Source organism: Notamacropus eugenii, chromosome 5 (genome assembly GCF_028372415.1).
Source record: "Notamacropus eugenii isolate mMacEug1 chromosome 5, mMacEug1.pri_v2, whole genome shotgun sequence".
Taxonomy (NCBI): domain Eukaryota; kingdom Metazoa; phylum Chordata; class Mammalia; order Diprotodontia; family Macropodidae; genus Notamacropus; species Notamacropus eugenii.
Genome location: NC_092876.1, coordinates 203206423 through 203228183, shown reverse-complemented (window position 1 = coordinate 203228183; position 21761 = coordinate 203206423). Strand labels below are relative to the sequence as shown.

At 34.5% G+C, this 21761-nt stretch overlaps 1 protein-coding gene across 2 annotated transcripts in view; it reads right to left on the bottom strand.

The window, feature by feature from the left end:
* Positions 1-4713: 4713 nt before the first annotated feature.
* Positions 4714-21761, bottom strand: part of RFC3 (replication factor C subunit 3) — a 34945-nt gene continuing 17897 nt past the window's right edge. For both annotated transcript variants that reach the window (XM_072611894.1, XM_072611893.1), the window contains exons 4-9: positions 20567-20664; positions 17582-17763; positions 16657-16793; positions 16455-16553; positions 10730-10799; positions 4714-5410 (exon numbers count right to left, since the gene is read on the bottom strand). In XM_072611894.1, the coding sequence (XP_072467995.1) occupies positions 5219-5410; positions 10730-10799; positions 16455-16553; positions 16657-16793; positions 17582-17763; positions 20567-20664 (778 nt within the window). In that variant the 3' untranslated portion in view covers positions 4714-5218. The remainder of the gene's footprint in view (positions 5411-10729; positions 10800-16454; positions 16554-16656; positions 16794-17581; positions 17764-20566; positions 20665-21761) is intronic.

Below are 21761 nucleotides of genomic sequence, written 5' to 3'. Positions count from 1 at the left end.
TTCCATTTGATTGGTTGTACAGGCATTGTGTATACTGTGATCTGAGCTCGGCTTATTCATTGTGAATCAGTTCAGGTAGGTCTTTTTCATGCTTCTCTGTATTCAAAATGCTCATTTCCCCCCTTAAATCAGTTATATTCATTACATTCTTCCACCACAATTTGTTTAGCCTTTCCCCAATTAATGGACATTCACGTTGTTTTTATCTTTTATTATCACACAAAAAAAGTACTGCCACGAATATTTTGATGCATATGGAATCTTACTTTTTATCAATGATGCCCTGTGGTATATGCCTACTAACAGAATCTACAGGGCCAAGTTATGGGTTTTACAGTCACTTAATCTGTATCATTCCAAGTTGCTTTCCACAGTATTGAAGTCTTTGAATCTACAGGTATCTGGAAGCAAAAGACTCATGTAAGCAGAGTCCCAAGAAGAGATCAGCTCTTTCCTCAGTTTGCCTCCTGGTGCCTGTCTATTCAGAGCCATGATAATATAATCTGTTGCCATTACCCAAATGTTTCCAATAAATAGAAATTGCCTCGAACACAAAATAGCTCAAACATAACTACAGATAAACATAAATGTAAAATTAGGCAGAAAGCCCAACCTGTCTAAATGTTACGCATTTTCCTAACTGGGTACTCAAAGAATTGTGACTGAACTCATAACTGTCTAAAGTAAACTTCCTAAAGCTAAAGAGAAAGAGGTCCAGAGGAACCATTATATTGGTCCTTAGGCTTAAACAAGCTAATTGTTTTAATAGCCTAATAAACTGGCATTAGTGTGTCTGTCATTCAAGAGCACTTCCAACACAGCTCATTTCCATATTTTGTCATCTTTGTCAATTTGTTGAGTGTGATGAGAAACTTTAGAGTTACTATGATTTTCATTTCTTTTATTATTAGAGTTTTGGAGCACTTTTTTCATGCTTCTCAATAGTCACAATTCTTTTGAGAAGTGTTTGTTCATATCCTGATGATCTTTGGCTTTTGGTCTTTTATATATATTAGTTCTCTATGTCTTTGCTATCAAAATGCCCAAAGTTAAGGATTTTGGGAGGGTTTGAGGTTTTGTTGTTGTTTTTTCCAGTTAGTTGCTTCCCCTCATCTAAATGTATTAAATTGGTACGTGAAAAACCTTTTCAAAGAAATCAGGGTTTCATTTTTTTTAAAGAATGTTTTTATTTTATTTTTTCTCAATTACATGTAAAAACAATTTCATCATTCATTTTTCTTACAATTTTTAAGTTCCAAATTCCCTCCCTCCTTTTATCCTTTCCCTCTGAGAAGACAAAGCACTTTGATATAGATTAAATATATGCAGTCATGCGAAATATATTTCCATATTTAGTGATGCTACAAAAGAGAAAACAGACCGAAAAAAAGTTGGGAAAAAAAAGCATACTTCCATCTACATTCAGACTCCCATGAATTCTTTCTCTGGAGGTGGAGGGCATTTTTCATCATAAGTGCTTCAGAATTGTCTTGGATCACTGTATTGCTAAGAATGACAAAGTCATTCACATTTGATCACCATATACTATTGCTGTTACTGTGTACAATGATCGCTTGGCTCTGCACAGATCACTTTGTATCAGTTCATATGTCTTTCCAGGTTTTTCTGAAACCCTCCTGTTTTTCATTTCTTATAGCACAACAGTATTCCATCACTTACCACAACTTGTTCAGCCATTCCCCAATTGATGGGCATCTCCTCAATTTCAACATTTTGGCCACCACAGAAGAGACGCCATATTTTTGAACAAATAGGACCTTTTCCTTTTTCTTTGACCTTTCTGAGATAGAGACCTACTAGTGGTATTGCTGGGTCAAAGAGTAGGTATGCATAATATTATAGCTCTCCGGGCAAAGTTCAAAATTGTTTTCCATAACAGATCAGTTCACAACTCCATCAAGAGTGCCTTAGTGTCCCAATTTTTTCACATTCCTTCCAAAATTTGCTATTCTTCTTTTCATTCTTATTAGCCAATCTGGTAGGCGTGAGGTAGCACTTCAAGGTTGTTTTAATTTGCATCTCTCCAATCAACAGTGGATTATATTATTTTTTAATATGACTACAGATACAAAGAAATCAGAGTTTTTAAGAATCACAAGTGATGGACTATAGAAGACCCATACTTAACATCAGTAGACCAGACAATCTTTATTAGATGATATAGAAAATTATCTGATTATAAATAAAAAATGCAGAGACAAAAGAAAAATAAGAGAAGGGATAGAAATAAGACCTTTTATATCCTGGTACAGGAGGTTCCCAGGTGAGAAAATTTCTACCAGTGCAAGTCAGCACATTCTCTGCAACTAAGGGTCATAGAGTCTTGCCTAGACAACTGAAATATTAAATGAATTGCCCAGAGTTACACAGTCTGCATATATATCTGACAAGAATTAAACTCAGATTTGGCTTTAAGAATAGTTCTTTATTGCCTGGGCCACAATGTCTCTCAGGAAAATAAAATCATAGAACAAAATTTTACAAACAAGATCAAAAGATCACTACAAAACAAGAATAGACTACTTAAATTGACAATATGTGAATCACTAATGTAAAAATTACAGGTCTTTCAGAAAAGTAATGAAAAAGAAAACATGAATATCATACTACAAAAATTCAAACAGAAAGTTTGCCAAGTTACATTGGAAACAGATGGAAAAGTTCATATTAAAAGAATCTGCAGAACACAAACAAAAAGAAACTCCAAATTTAAATCACCATAAAACAGCCAAGTGTTAACTCTGAAAGCCAGCTGCCTAAAATCAAAGCAGCTTCTTGTATCATAGGGTGGCATCATGCCAGTGTGGGGCCTAAGGAAGTTGGGAAAGCAGGAGAGATGTTCCAGAAGTGACCCAGTCACCAGTCCTATTCCTCTTGGAGATGTCCTTGGAAATTCCAAAAGGCAAGTGCCTAAGATTAAGTAGCCATAAGGATTGTAAGGTCATTTTGGACTGGCATAGGTAATGTGACAGCTTCTAGAATGAGCCAGGGAGTCAGTCTTTGCTTACTCTTTTGTTTACTTGTATGTTCATTCTTTGTTGCCAAAGAAGACCATGCCATCAGAGAAATGATGACATGACTTGCACTTGACTTTGTTTTGAGTGAAGGAGGGCTGTGCAGGTCACCAGCCTCACTTTTCCTCCAGAGTCATCTGAATCCAGTGACCAGATATTCATTAGGATGACTAGAGATGACCCAGGATGAGGCAATTGGGGCTAAGCAACTTGCTCAAGGTCACACAGCTAGTGAGTGTCAAGTATCTGAGGTGAAATTTGAATTCAGGTCCTCCTGACTCCTGCACTGGTGCTCTATCCACTGCACCACCTAGCCAGCCCTCCCTCATTCAAAACAAAGTCAAGTGCAAGTCATGTCATTATTTCTCTGATGGCATGGTCTTCTTCAGCAATGAAGGATGAACACATACATTTTCATGAAGAGTTGCCTTACAGAATTACAAAGGATTCTTTCACTATCCTTTTGGTATTACTGTTTTCTGAATTCGCAGGGGTTTTTTACTTACTTTGATATGGTGTATATGCAATGTGTGGGTGCAGAAGGGAATGGAGGGAGTGGCACTCCCTCTGCCATTTTCCCAAGATAGCCAACTTTATTCTTGAACAGTTCTAACTATTGGAAAGTTTTTCTTTATAGCTGGAGCTAGTTTTGATCTCTGAATAAAAAATGCTTACTTTTAGTTTCAAGTGTCAGTTCTAAAGATACTCGAATTTCATCTTTCCCCACTTTTCTCATTTATTCTGTAAGCCAGCTATTCCCGGTTCTCTTCAACATTTTTCAAGAAGTGGTTTCCAGCAGCCTCATCATACTGGATTCCCTCCAGTCTCCATAAAGTATGTATAGCACCCTGTACTAAATACAATACTCCTAATGTAATCTGTCCAGCAGCAAGTACAGCATAACTTTTACCCATATAAAGTAGAAAATATATCTTTACTAATGCAATCTAAAGCTGCCTTGGACTTTTTTAAAAAGCAACCACATCAGTCAGCTAAAATCTTCAATTCATCTTTTATATGAGCTTCTGCCAAGCAAGGTTTCCCTTACCATGTGCTTAAGTTACTTGATTTTAACAACTTGATTATAGAACTTTGTTTGTGTGACTCTTTAATTTCATTTCATTGGATTTAGCCATGTTTACCAAGCTCTTTCTTAATCCTGAATCTGTCTATCCTCAGTTTTGTCACCAATCAGCATGTTTTCTATATTTTCATTTAAATTATTAATAAAAATGTTGTATGGGTTAAGACTTACAAACACTTTTAAAAAACATACTTCTAAAATTTCTTCTCTTTTAGAATGCATTCTACATCAAAAAATTAATTATATTCAATGTTTCATATTTGTATCACACCATTTTGATCAGTTTTTAAAATGTAAATTAACTACTAAAGAGCTAAATAACAGAAACTTGAATCTTTAAGGATCTATTTTAATCTCTGTTCCTTTTTTATAGTCTAAATTGGCAATGGTACACTCAACTTCTCCATAATCCAATGTCCTGCTAATAAATGCCTTAAAATTTTTTTAAGGCAATTTAGACATCAATTCTTACCTGTTACTGTATAATTCTAATTCTTCATCAAGGGGAAAATACAAGACATTAGTTCAGTGACTAGTCCTAGCTTGCAAACATTCACAAGGCCATAATAAATAATGACATGCCAGAAAACTATCAGAGGATGCTAATTTGTTTTATTTCTTGCTGGAATATAGTAGCAGAGCTGTAAAAGATCTTAAAGGTCAGATGATTCAACCCCATCATTTCAATGAAAAGACAGTAGATGCTCAGAAAGATTAAGTGACTTGACCAACATCCAACAGATACCACATGGCAGAACCAAAATTCAAGGCTAAATTCTCCTGCAAGAAACGTAGGCTAATAAAATCAAGAAACACAAAACAATTCCCATCTAACCCAATGTCATGCAACAATTTATTAATGGTAGAAATTATCATTATCCTGGCTTTTTAATACTGTAATTACAGCCTTCCACTAGACTGCATGGTCTAGAAGCAATTGTTTTATTTCTGGATGATGACAAATACTTCACACAGGTACTAATATTAAAAACAAGATGATTAATATGAATTTATTTGACCCACAGTGCTAACAACATAAATTGTATATGAAAAATATCAATATTAAGACATGCTGGGAAGTGCTACTGATTGAAAGACTTTAAAACATCATGGCTTCTAATCCTTCTTCCATAAACTTCTTATAAGTTGCCATGAACTTTGCCACAAATGCTTCAAGGTGGTAAATGGCTTTGCTACCAAGTTGAAGACGATGTTCATAGTAAGCTGCCATCTGCGCAACCTCACCTTTCAGTTGTCCATCACAATTATTTAACAGTTCTGAGAGAAGGCCCTAAAGAGAAATAACTAGTAATTAAGAAGTAATTAAAATTAGGATATCTGTTTCCCTTCACCATCTATAAATTTCTCTTTTAACCAGTTTACATGTATAACTTCTGCTGATACAATATACACACAACTAGGATACATAATTACAAGTCCAAGTGGATGAGACTCAGAAGCACTGAGATTTTCAATAACATATATTTATCTTAAAATAAAAGTTTCTATATACATTGTACAAGTACCATCTTCACCTCCTGTTAGACTACTGGAATACTTGAAGTAGTCTTCCTCTCCCCACTTTAATTAGTCCTCCATATAGCTGACATACTGATTTTTCTTATTTGTAGATCTGACCATGTAATTCCTTTATTGGATGAAACTTCACTGGTCACCTACTGCCTTTAGGAAAAATATAAAGCCTTCACAACCTGGCCCAAACACATCTTTCCAGGCTTCTTAAAATATTATTCCTACCTCTAAGGAGCCCTTCTCTAAGACCTTCACAAATGGCATTCTACCTCCTGCCTCTCCAGCCTCTGCACTGGCTACCCTCCAAAACTGGAATACTTTGCACCTTCTTGCTCATCTGAGATATAGAAGCTCTGCTTTCCTTCAAAACACAATGTAAACAAAGTCCTTCCCGATCCCAACTGCTAAGACCCTCAACTATCTTGTATTTATTCTCTGTGTAAATGTGTATGTCTTCTCCTGACAGAATATAAACAATCTTAGAGCAAAGCTAGTTTCATTTTTTTGTCTTTGTACCCCTCAAGTCTAACACAATGCCTGGTATAAAATAAGTGCTAGGAAAGATCATATATAAAAATTTTGGTTAACTACTACATAATCTCCTATAAATACATCTAAGTTATGCAAATTGGCAAAGGATCTTTGTCCAATGGAAAGAAACAATCACTCTGGAATTAGAGGACCTGGATTCAAATACCATCTCTGATTCTAATTTTGGGCAAGTCATTTACCCTTCCTAGGCTTCAAATTCTTAAAGTTAAAATAAGGAGTGGGAGTGGGGGGAGTGGGGTGTTGTACTAGAAGGCTCCTAAGATTTCTTTTGGCTCTAAATCTACAATTCCATGGTTTGAAGGGAATTCCTGGCATGGGATCTCTAAACTGAAGTTGACAGAAATCTATGTAGGACTTAGTAGCAAAAGTCTAAGGAGTTTCAAAAAACAAAAACAAAACAAAAAACCCTAAATATTTATACTATACTTAAAAGTTTGCAAAATATTTTACACACCTATCTTATCTGATACTCAACAGAAGTGGTATTACTATTACCTTCAATCTTACAGATGAAAAGATGAAGGCCTGGGGAGAATAAATTATCTAGGGTCACTCAGCTAGTATTAAAGGAAAGACTTGCACTCAAGTCTTCCTGACTCCAAGTCTATCCACTATATAATTTATATACAATTTACAACATTAAAAAAATTTGCATTACAAATTATGCACTAAATAAAAGAATTAATAAAAGGCATAAAACTAAATGTATTTTAAGTAATACAGACTCCAAACAGGAGAAAAGATTAAGCAAGGCAAAACCTAGGAGAAAGAAATGCTACGTCACAGGATCATGGGATTTAGGGTTGGGAGATTATCTAATCCAATCTCCTCATTTTGGAGATGAGGAAGAGAAATATGAAATGTGACACAGTCACAAAAATAGGAAGTAGCTGCGTTGGGATTTGAATTCAGGTCTTCTGACTGCTAAATTCATTTTTCAAAAAGTGGAAACCAAGGAAAGGAAATTCTATTTTGGTTCTGATTCTCACTAACAGGAAGAAACCAGTTGCCAGGATAAAAATGATGGCAACCTTAGAGAGAAGTGAGTACTCTCTGTGAGAGAGGACAGGAAATCCGAGCATAATCTAATATCTTCCCTGGATTTTTGAAAGTAGATTTCAAAGGGTTTGGAAGAAAATTAGTTAGAAGTCCATGGATTAAAATGCTTCAATGGAAAAAAAGATATAAGGAGCTCAAGATTGAAATTTTGAATCCAAAAAGGGAAACAATTCCATCTAAGAGGAAAAATGAGATTTGTCAAAAGTGACCAAACTGTGGATACAAAGAACTCACCAACCAGTTTAGATTTTAAGATGAAATTTGTAGAAGATGGAAAGAAGGGTAAGTAACAGAAGATGAATGTAAATGCACAGCACAGTTCTGTAAGAATACTATCTGTTATAACTAATGTTCAGAATGGGCTGAGGTGGACAAGAGCAATAATAAAAAAAAGGGTTTTTTTGCGTTTCTTGTTTTATTGAGAGAAAACAAAGAAGGAATAGTACCTTTACTTATGGTATTTGGAATAACAGTTGGCAATAGAGAGAAAGAAGAGTTGCTTAATTCTAATTTTGCTTCTGTTTTCTCTGAAAAGAATCATCTTTATACTAGAAACAACACAAAAAAATGAGAGAATTGAAATTCAAGATGAGCAAGAAGATGGTAAGAAACCACCTAGTGGTCCCTGATATACTCAAGTCATGAGGCCTCTACTCTCTCAAGTTCTGAAAGAATTCACAGGTATAATTGCTGAGCCATGTGACTGCCATTTGAAAGAACATGGAAAACAAAAGGGGTACCACAGGATAAGAGAGAATGCTGTGCAGATTTCTGAAAAAGGAAAAAAAAACTACTTGCAAACTAAAGGCAAATGAACTTGACTTCCAGGCCTGCAGAAATCCTGGAACAGATCATCAAAGAGAATGTTCATGATCCCCTAGAAAGGGAAATGGTGACTATAAAGAGTCAGCATGGCTTTATCAAGAACAATCCATCCTAAATAAATCTCATTTCCTTTTCTTACCAGATTACCAAACTAGTAGGTAAGGGGAATGCTGTGAATATAGTTTACCAAGAAATAAGCAAAGCTTTTGTTGAAGTAGTTCGTATTATTCTTACAGACAAGATGGAAAGCTATAGATTATAAGATGGATTTTAAAATGGCTCAATGTCACCATTTTAGGACATCTCTAAAGGAGTACTTGGGGATCAGTCTTGGTCTTGTGCTATTTAACATTTTTATCAATGACTTGGATTAAGGCAGAGATGGTACATTTATCAAATCTAGGGGTTACAGAAAGATAGGAGAACAGCTAACACATTAGGCGACAGTCAGGATCAAAAGGATGCTGTCAGACTAGATAGTATATACATTCTTAACCTGGGATTTGTGAATCTGGTTTTTAAAAAATATTTTAAATTGTATTTGAATAACAGATTTCTTTTAAAATCCTATATATTTTGTTTTGTATACTTACAAACATTATTCTAAGAAGGGGTACATAGGCTTCATCACACTGCTAATGAGATCCACTGGCAAAAAGTTTGGTTTTGCTTTTGTTTCCCCTTACTGTAGGCTACAGTACTGGGTTGGGTATAATTAGAGGGTGAGGAGGCTCAGTGGATAGAATATTGGGCTTGTAGTCAGTAAGACCTGAATTCAGATTTGACCTCAGACATTATCTGTGTGGACCTGGGCAAGTCACTTAATCTCTATTTGCCTCAGTTTCCTCAAAAGTGAGAATGATGATAGCACCAACCTCCCAGAGTTGTTGTGAGAATCAAAAAAGATAATATTTGTAAAGCACTTAGCACAATACCAGATGCATGGTAGGTGCTTAATTAATGCTTATTTCCTTCCTAATAAAGTGAAATCCAATAGCCATAAATGTAAAGTCTAGCACCTGGATACAATCAGCTTCCTAAGTATGAGACAGGAAGATGTGTTAAGACAGTAGTTGTTCTGAGAAAAATCTGGAGGAAGTAGGAGCTACAATGGTCAACATTAGTCAGAAATGTTAAGAGTGGGCCAAAAAAACCTAATAGAATTCTAGGCTACATTAAGACAAACAACTTCCAGGAATAGGGACCAGGCAGTGCACTATATTCTGCCCTCATAAGACCTCATGTGGATTCCAATATTTCATACCACGATTTAAATATTGTAATTGGCATTGTGTGAAATGTGGCATTATCTGAAACTGTTTCAATACCATTTTGACCAATTAATTTTTTTCTATTCAATGGCCACAAATTATACCCTTAACCCTTTTCTGCCACTTTATAATTTATATTACTAGGTGAAAGGACAGCCAATATACATTCAACTTTTAAAAACCTGAATTTTCAGTGTATTTATGGTGACTGCTCTAAGAAGCAGAAGTTTCTCATGCTCACTTTTTTAAGGAGATTGGAAAGAAAAATAGAGAAGAATGACAAGTGCTAGAGAAAAAATCCTATACTTTATTATTACTCCCCCACAAAATGACCAAGAAAACATAAAAAAACTCTCAATCAACACACCTTTCTCACCTCTACAATATTTGTATAAACCAATTTACACACACATCAAGGGCATTCTTGATGAAAGCATGAGAAGGGAATAGGCAGACCACATCTTTACAGTCACACAGCTGACACTGCACTGACCACTGGATATACAAGAGAAAGGGGGGCCCTGTCCTCAATAATCTTACATTCTAATGGAGGAGGGGGAGACCACACATAGAGGGAAGCAGTGGCCAAGCAATGATGGAAGCAACAGGACTGGGATCCAGAAGGTCCTTGGCAAGTTGGATGGTTCTCTGTGGAGGAATCATGAGAACACAGGAACAAGAAGAATCTGAGGAGAGAGGGGCTGGAAGAGCTGCAATCGTCTGAAAGAGTTAGGGTCTATAACATGCTATGTTTACTATATAAAATAACATACTGACACAGTGAGGTTTGTGATTTCTTTTATTTTGCTCTTCTTCAGAGCATAATGAAGTTTAAACAAGTAAACGAGAGAACCAAGTTCTACATCATAAGCAAGACACAGAAATTTGAGTAGTAAAAGAGAATAGTGGCTTAAGGGTAGAGGAGGAACTTTTGGCATTTCCCAACCACAGCACTCCCTCCCTCAACTCTTGTTTCCTCCCCTTTCTTCCTGTTTTACTTTTTTGTCAGAATCTTCCCTCCTGTTGTTTTCTTCCTATTTTAAGAATCATACTGTGGATTGAAATAGATTTGTATGATCCTTTTTATTTAATGAATGAAGCATTATGATAAGGTTCTTAATTTTAAAAACAAGTAAATTAAACATTTTATATTTCTTCTTAAAAGGCAAAAAGACAACTGAAATTAGCTGTACACTGCTACAGAAAAAACTCCCTTATCCCTGATGTAAAGTGAAAATGAAGCTATTAAAAATCCAGTTGTTCAAAATTAACAAGTGAAAAGAGTGATGGGAAATAAAACAAATAGAAGCACATCCTCACCTCCAATTTTCTGCAGTTATTAAAGAGTAAAAGATAGGAAATTAGATTACCTTCATTATTATTTCAGGAGGAATACAATGAGTTAATAGCTCGTAAAGTCGTCCACGAATTTCAAGTAGCCTGTTTAAAATAAAAGATACGGAAAAATTACAACTTACCTTCAAACAATATGTACAAGGTACTTATGTTTTATTATTTTAGGAAGTGAATAATCAGATACGTAAAAGGATTATGTCTGAGATTCAGCAATGAAATACTGAAACAGATACCTCAAATTTCTATTTCTCAGAAAGTTAGTGACTGGAAAAAAACTTGTTATCAAATATCTTCGATAAGAGTTCCAAGATATATGAACAAATTTTATTCTTCAAAAAAGTGGTCAAAGGAATTGAGAAGTATTAGCAACTACTGAAAAGAATGTAGCAGATCACTAATAATAAGAAAATGTAAATCAAAATAACTACGAACTTTCAAGGAGTAAGTCAAAAATGTCAAAATACGAGAACAATCAAAGTTGGTGGAGTTACAGGCAATAAGACTGATATATTATGGATAGAGCTGTGCCGTGGTATAATCATTCTGGAAAACAACTTGGAATTCTGCAAATAAAGTGACTACAATGTCAATACCCTCTGACCCAGGGATTTCACTGTTTGGTATATGCCCCAAAGAGATACCTGGCAATAAAATGCAACAAAAACAAAAATATTTATAGGTTCATTTTTTTATGGTAGTAAAGAACTGAAAACAAAATTTGAAGCATGGCTAAACAAACTGGTACATGAATGTAATGGAACACTGCTGTACTACAAGAAATGATGACTATGATCAATACAGAGAAGCATGAAAAAGACTTAGATAAACAAGTGTAAAACGAAGCAAGCAGAGTCAGGAAAACAAATGACTATATAAATGACAATGACTATAAAAATACAAATGGAAAGAACCATAAAACAACTGAAACTAAAAGTTGTGAAATTGAAAAAAACAAATTTGGCCTCAAAAAAGAGGCAAGAGAAGAGAAATTCCCTTTGCAGAGGTATGTGTTTATGGAGGATGAGGAATTGGAGGGTTGAGGGGGGGGATAGCATGAGTAGTCTATAGATGCATTAAAAAGCACACCAGATTTTTTTTTTGATGTGTTGTTTGGTTTTACTAATTTTCTTTCTTTTTTTTTAAATCTATTATAAGGGATGATTATCTGTGAGCGAGAAAAACGAAGAGACAGGGGGAAATATATTTTAAAAATAAAGTTCTCTTCCATGTCACTTGCAGCAAAAAAAAAAAAAATTTTGGATTTAATTTTTTTTCCAACTGTGACTTTAATTTAAACAAATATGCTATAATCCCCAGATCTTTTTCTAGAATAGTACAGGTTTGCAAGCTATTTGTGACAATACTTTAAATGAATTTTTACCCATAGATTTCCATTAAAAATTTAAGGATAAATTCTTTCCTTAACATTGCCCTATCCCCTTCTCAATGGCTGTAAGCCTCTTCAATAACAGTTTTGAATTATATTGCAGAATATAACAAAATTTCCTGTTATAGTAAATGGAATTGAAGGTACCACCCCAACATGCTTCCTCTGCTGCCAAAATATGTCAACAGACAATGGGAAAACAAACTACGAATTTCTGATGTAGCTGTGAATTGGTCTAGCAATTCTGGAAAACAATTTGGAACAATCCCTCCAAAAGTCACTGAGTTATTCATTAACACTACTAGACCTATACTCTAAAGAGACAAAAGAAAACAACCTAAAAGAAAAAAAAATTTATAACAGCTCTTTATTATCACAAAAAATGGAAAGTTAAGGAAATCCCCACTAATTAGAGAATGGTTGAGTAAATTATGGCACATGAATGCAATGAAATATTGTGCCATGAGAAATGATGAAAGGGCTGGAAGTGGTGGCACGCAACTATAACTGGAAAATAACCTATTACTGGGTGGGAAGCTGAAATTTGCTTGAGCTCTGGAGTTCTGAGCTACAGTAAGGATAAAGCTGACTAAATGTTCACACTAAGTCTGGCAGGAATATGGTAATCCTCAGGAGCAAAGGGCCACCAGGATGCTTAAGGAGAGGTGAAGTAGCCCAGGGTTGGAAATAAAGGTTCTGTGCTGATCAGCAGTGTTAACAGGCCCACAAGTGGCCACTGTAATTCCTGGCTGGGTGACATAGAAAGACGTAACAGAAAGGAAGCAAGCAAGCAAGCAAGCTGAAATGAGGAAAGGGACAATTTCAAAGAACCCCAGGAACATCTGGATAAAATGATACAGAGTGAAGAGAGCAAAATTAGTACAATTTATATAATGATAATCACGTTGACTAGCTATGACTTCAGGACCAATGATTGAGCATACTTTATACTCCTGAGAAAGGGGATGAAACTCATGTTGCTGGATCGCATATATTCTTGGACACAACCAACATGGGATTGTGATTTGCTTGAGTATGCATATTTGTATCAAAGGTGTTTTTTTTTCCTCAATAGAGAAGAAGGAGATGAGAAATAATGATAGGGTTGCTAAAAAATAAAAGCGAAAGCAAAGAAAAAGAAAGTATTGGAAGGAGGGGAGATTGTCACTGAAACAAATTTTTCAAAATGGAAGGAATCACAGACAAGCAAGGCAGCTCTGAAAGCAACATGATGAATTTATTAGATACTTTAAAAGAAAAGCCTTGTATATAACAGAAAAAGCCCCAGTGAGTGATTAGTAGAAAGAATGTTTTACCATGTTTCTAAGACTTCAGCAATTCACAAATTAAGGAATCCTGGCACAGTATTACACAGCACAATCAAATCTCTTGTAAGTTATGAACCTGCCCTGTACCAGTATCTGTAACAGTTGGGCAGGCTGACGTGAATCAGAATTAAAATAAGACTATGACATAAGATATAGAAATAAGGTATGATTATGAGTATTAAAATATCAATTAGTGCTGAAGTCACTACTTCAATTATTTTAATATGAAAACTTGGTTCACATAATCAGCCATATAACTCTGAAACATACTTGTCCTAGTAATTTTTAAATAATGAAAATTCATCTTGCATTTTGTATATTAGAAGGAAATTCTGGGTTCCAGGATGATATATTAAACTAGAATCAAGCCATAATTACTACAGAAAAAAGTCAGACGCAACTTGGTAGCAGTAGCTCATCACTTTCTTTTTCTATTAATCTAACAGAAAACGAAACTGACATCACTTGTACAAAGGAACAGCCAGAATCGTTCCACTCCTTACCCTGTGCAACTAAGAATGTTTCTTATATCTTACAATGGAAATAACAACCACATCAGCTTCAGGAAGAAAGAGCAGCACCTCTCCATTATATAAGCATGTTTTTAGTTGCCAAGATCTCTTCAGAAAATTACAGTAAAAGATCCAGCAGCCAGAATAGTTATATAAAACAGTAATAAACGGATGGTAACAAAATGTGACTATGAGACAAGTCTATCAAGTAAAGACATCATCTCTGTCAATATTCCTTACGTCAATAAAATTTCTCATACATCAACTAATTGTCTAAAACTAACCTTTCTATTTAAAAAAGTTAATTAACATTCAAAATTTTAATTTATTTGAAAATTATATATTTATTTTGTGTAAAAATTATATTAAAATTTAATTTATTTAAATTAATTAAAAACTAACTTTCTTTTAAAAATACAAACACTCTGAAAAGACCTCATCACATTTTGTGAGGGAATGCTCGACAAGCAATTTTCCTCTGAAATTACGATTACTGAATGGAACGTCATTTTCCAAAATTGTGTGCAAGCCCTATAATCAAAAAACTTCCTTTTAAAGAAGCCAATCTCTAAACAGACAGCATGGTGGAGTGTACAATATGGCCCAGGAGTCTAAAGACCAGAGTCAAAGTCTTGGCTATGCCACTCACTTGTGGCTCTCAATAAATCATTCAACTTGTCAGGGCTTCAATTTAAAGGTCTCAATTAGTTCTAACATTCTGTGATTCTAAAGATGTGCATTACTGGACAGAAATTAAAATGTTAACTAAAAGTTTTTAAAATTCAAGCTTTATCTAAGTAATTACAAAACACTATGTTAATTATAATTATCATCTAATTTAGAGGATATTCGGTGTCCATTCACAGTACATTTTGTTATTTCTTTGAAGAGTCCCTCATTTAGGGTTAGGGTTAAAAGTGGTTCACCAACATCACTCACAAAAGTTCTTCTCTCACTCAAAAGCAGTGACTTTCCAAATGATATGAACAGGCAGTTTTCAGAGGAAGAAATTCAAGATATCTATAGTTATATGAAAAAATGCTCTAAATCATTATTGATTAGAGAAATGCAAATCAAAACAATTCTCAGGTACCATATCACGTTTGTCAGATTGGTTAACATGATAAAACAAGAAAACTATAAATGGTAGAGAAGATGTTGGGAAAATTAGAACACTAATGCATTGCTGGTGGAATTGTGAGCTGATTTTGGAGAGCAATTTGGAACTATACCCATAGGGTTATAAAAATGCACATACTCTTTGACCTAGCAATACCATTTCTAGAGCTGTATCCCAAAGAGATCACACAAATGGAAAAAGGACATACATGTACAAAAATATTTATAGCAGCTCTTTTTGTGGTGGTAAAGAATTGGAAATTGATGGGATGCCCATCAATTGGGGAATGGCTGAACAAGTTGTGGTATATGAATGCAATGAAATACTATTGTACTACAAGAAATGTTGAGCAGGCAGACTTCAGAAAAGCCTGGAAAGACTTATATGAACTGATGCTAAGTGAGGGGAGCAGAACCAGGAGAACATTGTACACAGTTACAGCCACAATGTGTGGTGACTAATTTTGACAGACTTGGCTCTTCTCAGCAATGCAAAGTTCTAGATAACTCCAAAAGGCTCAGGATGGAAAATGCTATCTACATCCAGAGAAAGAATTGCAGAGTGTGAATGCAGATAGAAGCATATTATTTGCTCTCTCTTTTTTGTTTTGTTTTGTTTCTTCTTTCTCATCGTTCATTCCATTGGTTACAATTCTTCTTAACAACATGACTAACATGAAAATATATTTAATATGAATGTATATGCAGAACCTATAGCAGAGTGCACACCTTCTTGGGGAGGGAGCAAAGGAAGAAGGGGGAGAAAATGTAAACTCAAAAGCTTGTGGAACTGAATGCTGCAAACTAAAAATAAGTAATTTTTTTAAAAAAATAAATAAAATCAATGATCTTCAAAGCTGAGGCATTTCTCTATGGAAAAGTATTTTTAGTCAGCTTAAGAGCTGACTTAAGACAACAGGTTTGTTTAGTTGGCAAAACAAGTCAAGAGAGAGCTCTTTGAACCCTTATTATGCATTGTAGCTATGCTCTTTGCACTACCAGAAGTAATGGAAGATGGTAGTATATTATGCAGAAATATTAAGAAGGCTCTTTGAGGGATGTGAGAAATACAAAAGAATTCCAAATGACTTCCAGGAGTAGTTATAATTTATACATATATTCAGTATATTCACACATCAACGGTTTAATAAAAAGGATGAGAGTGTTTATTTATCATCTATTTTTAGCCAACTCTTCTGAATTACTAGATTTCTGCAAGCTAATCTAACCAATTTCTTCAAGGTTTTAAATACAGATTTAAGACCAAATTTTAATTTTAAAATATATTAAAATTATAAGACCGCAAAAAATTCTAAAATTTCTAACTACTGTAAATGATAAGGTTTTGCTATCTAGTGTATTACTTTTGAAAAACTTAAGTTTCACCACTTACCTTTGAGGAGTCTGCTGACTGACAATAGCATTGGCAGTCTCTCTCAGATATACTTCCCAATCTGTCTCAGGAATATCTTGATCTGAAGTAAAAGGATACCTGTATGACAAAATAGATCACTTTGCATTTTGTAAACCAACATAAAGCTATATGTGCTTTTAACACAAAAAGTTAGTTCTATTAACTTCTCATGTAGACTTACTGTTGCACCCTACAAGCTTCACACATAAGTAGGGCTTTCCTGAGATTTCTACAGGATTTTTCTGCAAGCCTATGAGCCAGCTCTGAAGGAAGATTGAGACCTTCTTTCTTGCACACAGTGGATAACACATGGCAAATCTGTGAAGACAGTTAATAAAACTGTAGTCAAAGAGAAAAATCACCTTTTCCAAGTGTAACATCCACTGAAACATCTCCTACAGGTCCTTTTAGTGGTAAAACTCATGAGTTCAGGTTTTGTTTTTTTTTATTAGAGAAATCTTTAAGAAAAGTAAGCTTACCTCATTTCAATTAATATTAAAGGTCCATACTATTTCTGCTTTATAGAAAAATTCTCAAAGGTGAAGGACCATTTGATATTATAAATGAATAGTTTTACTGATAATGGCAGAAACTATATGGTAATTATACAAGAGTTATACAGGGAACAAGGGGAGGCTGGGGTGTGGGGGTGTGGAACCTAAGAGAACTTTATTTTAGATTCCCTTTTCTATGTACAACTAGAGAATGAAATCTCTTCAGCATTCCAACAGTCCTTCTTTGTACCGTCTACCTGCTCCAGATTACTGTAACTAACTTCAGAAGATAAACACTAAATTACTGAAGCTCAGTCTTCTAAATTTACTGTCTGTTACAGTTTATAGTACCTAAGTAGCATAAATAAGATTAATGCATAAGTTAGAAGAACAAAAATGTTTACACTGTGCAATGGCTTTGTAGTTAAAGGGTCTTCCAAAGTAAAATAACAGGTAGAAAAAAAAGGTGGTGAGCATTTAGATTTTACTAAGTTTTGGTAAAATTACCCTTTAAGTAGTATCCATATATAATGTGGCAAAAAAGAATATTGTAAATGAACAAACTGCACTCTTTAAACCTTTCAAAAATTTTTATACTCCAACTTAACTTACATCTTCAACGCTGGGAGCAGGAACACGAACTGCAAGGCACCTACTCCGAATAGGTGGTATTACTTTTGATGTAGAATTACAACACAGTATTAATCTGCAAGTAGACATGTATTTTTCCATAGTTCTACGTAAGGCATGCTGGGCATCTTTGGTAAGTTTGTCAACTTCAGTCAGTAAAACCACTGAAACAAGTATTAAAAATGCAAAAATCATTAAAATGAATTAACTCAAAGAGAAAGTCTTAGTGTGATTTCCCCTTCTCTAGCTCTTGTAGCAGCAGTGGTTGGCACAAAAGTATATTCACTTTCCACAATTGTTAAGATAAAGAACTAAATATTACTCTAGGATACTATAAAAGCAGATATTATATCTTTCTGGGCAAAAGGTTTTTGTCATTGAGGCCTGGATTCTGGATTCAGCTCTATGACCTTAATTCATTTAATGTCTCTAGCCGCAATGCACTCATCTCCAAAATTAAGGAGTATAAAAGGGGTGGGAAGCATAGACTGAATAATTTCTAAGGTCCCTTTTTTGTTTTTAATTCTATTATAAAAAAGCAATTTTAGTATTCCACAAAAAAAAAAAACAAACTTGGATACCAAGGAGAAAAATTATGTGGTAAAATGTATTACTGGTTTAACCCATTATGGTACTTATCTTCTTGTGTTGTGATAAGAAATTATAAGTACATTAGGATATTTAATTCTAGATTTTTCATTTATACCACCATCTGTGTGACAACCATAATAGCATTTATTTCAAAGACATAAAAAAGCAGTAAATCAAATAAAATTCTTCTTATTAAAATGTATTATGCTTATCTTGGTACACAGAAGGCATTTTAATTATTTTAATCTAATCTTCTGTTTCCTCTAACATATTGCTAGCACTTTATTCTTACCACTAAGGTATCTTAAAATTTCTCTGAGATGTCCTTATTTTCTAACACCAGCAAGGCTAATCTAATTTAAAATGAAATATGCCAGGATGAGAATAGAAAATACATCAAACATATACCTCTATTTCCAACAGCAAAAGCAGATTTCCTCCATGATTTACAACAGCAATAAATACTTGCTTCACCCATTTCCCATAGTTAATAAAAAGCCAACTTAGGTTTGTATGCTTTTTCTACTCTGCAAATGGATCTCACACCTCTTTCTTTGATCCTCACAACATCTTTAGAGGGGAGGCAAACCAAATATCCATTCCCATTTTACAGCAAGGCAACGGCCTAAAGAATAAAGGGACTTGCCCAAGGTCACACATTAGCAATGAAATGTACAGTGGGGACTTCTGATTTATGTTCCACTGTTCTTTATTAGTGCATGACACCTCTAACACTACTGACCTCTCAGTGTTCTGAGTAATTTTTCTGGTAGTACTGATAGATTTGCATTCATTTTCTTCATTCATTTTCTCACCAATCCATTTAGAACTAAAGCACTTATTTCTCCCAAGTTAATCAGTTTAATAATAGCTACATAGTGCTTGATGGTTTACAAAGCACTTTACATATCTCATTCTATCTCACATATCACATCATATACTATCTCCCTCAACCCACATAAGCCTGTGAGGTAGAAACTATTATTATCATCTCTATTTTAAAAATAAAACAGGTCCAGAGAGCTAAATAGCTCGCCCAGGATCAGACAGCTAGTAACTTTGCAAAGCAATATCTAGACTAAGGCCTTACTGACCCTAAATCTGGCTTTTTAAGGAAACCAATACTTGAATGCATGATTTTAATGAGAGGGCTTTATTTTAAATGAGTTTTCATTTTCTTCCCTAGACTGATAAAACAGTTGAACTCTGCCTTCTTCTCCCCACCAAAGGAAAGTCTTCATTACTGACCAATTGTCATTTTAAGGCATTTCCATCTGGGATCTGAATTGAGCTCAACATTTTACTTAAAGGGCAAACACTTTTTAAAAACATACTATGAAAGAAAATAGATTTTGCTTTAACTGTAATAATATACAATTATTAATGATATGCTGAGAAGACAAAAATAATATCAGAAGGGCTCAATCAATAATCAAACTAACTTAACAGTAATCAGAAAATTTATTGGTAGGAGATAAAAGGATAGAAGCAATAAGCAGTAACGGTGAACTGGGAGGGTTTGAGAGGAGAATGCAAAGACCAGGAAAGAGTGCAATCACATGTGAAGACATGCCAACAGACACGCTCATTTTCCTCATGGAGTGGGAGCCCTGGAAGAGAACCACCACAACAACAGGGTCCTGGAGGCAAGCTGGGAGTGGGTTCAGGCATGGCTGCACTACACGGCAGTCAGCAACTGCTGCAGAAGCATGCTGCCCCATCTTTCCTCTGTATGGGTACTCCAGAATAAAGACCCATTCACCCTGCTTAGGAAGCTGGATAAAGTTCCCATGGTGAATGACATCCCATTTTCACGTGTTGGCATATTATCAACAAACATTTGCTGACTCTGATTACAAACAACATATTCTCATAGGAGAGACCAGAGAAAAACAACAAAGATAGCTCCAGAGGAGAATGTGTAGAGTGTGAATGTACATAAGAAAAAGGCAAACAGTAAGCCAAAGCATAAGTATAGCAAATGTTACTTCAAAACATAAATAACACGTGCATTTGAGCTAGAACTTAGCTAGAACACAGAAGACAGTATTTGTGTTCCTTTTTAAAAATGAACTAGATGATATGAAGCAAGATACCACATGTAGAGCTCTCTGTAAACTTCAAGGCACTACATATCAGCTGGGGGTTATTATATTTCTCTTCATTGTTTTTCAACAAGTCCCTAGCAAAAAGGCTAAAAATAATAAAACACAGATAAACGAATGTTTTAAAAATTGTCCTTAACTTCACTAAATTTCCCATGACATTTTATCTTGTATATACAACATTCTGCCTCAATTTTGAATAACACTATTTCTCACTCCGAGAGTGGGAGGGGGGGTGTCATTTTTTAATATTATCTTCATTCTTCTGTACCTTTAAATTCTCTCTGAGTGCTTGTCTCAAGTTGCTGTGATTGTGCCACTGTTTTCAAGAGTTCTTGAATTACTACTCGGTCACTATTTCCAGCATCACTACATAAAACAAAAACACATTGAAAGGATAATGTAACAATCATTTTCAATTGGTTAATTTTGACAAAATTATTATGATTTCCTCCTCAGCCCTTCCTAACTTCTGTCAATATAGAGTACTAGTTTCTAACATGGGGCATATGTCACAACCACTGAAATGCAGAAGAAAATGTTAGAATCTCCACTTATTTTATTTCTTATTTTACAAAGGGAGAAAGTAAGCTTTACTAATATTTAATATGTAGATTTACACTGCTGCCATCACTCAGTCTGTATGTCAAATGGTCACGTCACATATAGCAAATGAGGTTTCCTGAGGGAAAAATAAGAATTCAACAGTTCTGATGACTTGACAGTTGTACCCACACTCATCCGTTCTAGAACATTATAATATATTACAATTTACTTGTGAACAATTATATGGATTTACAAATATTTCAAGTTTCAACTACATTATCCCTGACAAAGTGGACAATAGGCTTAAAAGGATTCAAGCTAAGAAAATATGGATTGAAGAATATACTAGTAATGAGGGTACAATCAAAAACCAATAAAAAAGATAGAGCTGACATTTGTATAGCTATACTAATGGTACACACCAATCAGCCACATTATAAAGAATAAACAATGACTAATCAGATCTGATAAAAGGAAACTCAAACTTAAAAAATTATCAAGATTCTTTTAAAAAAGGATTTATCACCAAATTGCTAAAGATGAACCTCACTCTAAGTATATACTATGCCCTGAGATACGGCTAATGAGAAATTGAAGTTACCACCATTTGCAAGACATTTAAAAATGTTTTTGTTGCTGAAAATAACATCACTTATAAAATAGAAAAAACACAAACAAACAAAAAAATCTCTCATCTGTACACAAACAGAAAGAGACTTAGCATGATTAAAAGTTTTCCAAATAGAGCCTCGGTGAGTTTTGAAATATTTTTTGAAAATATAAAATTGCAATAACTTCTGCTTAATTTGCAAGAACAAATGATTGACAACAGGGAAGATGGAAATTTACTAGGTGAATTTTCAACAACAAAAAATATCTGCATAATTAATGTACAGACTGAAAATGAGAATCATGATTTA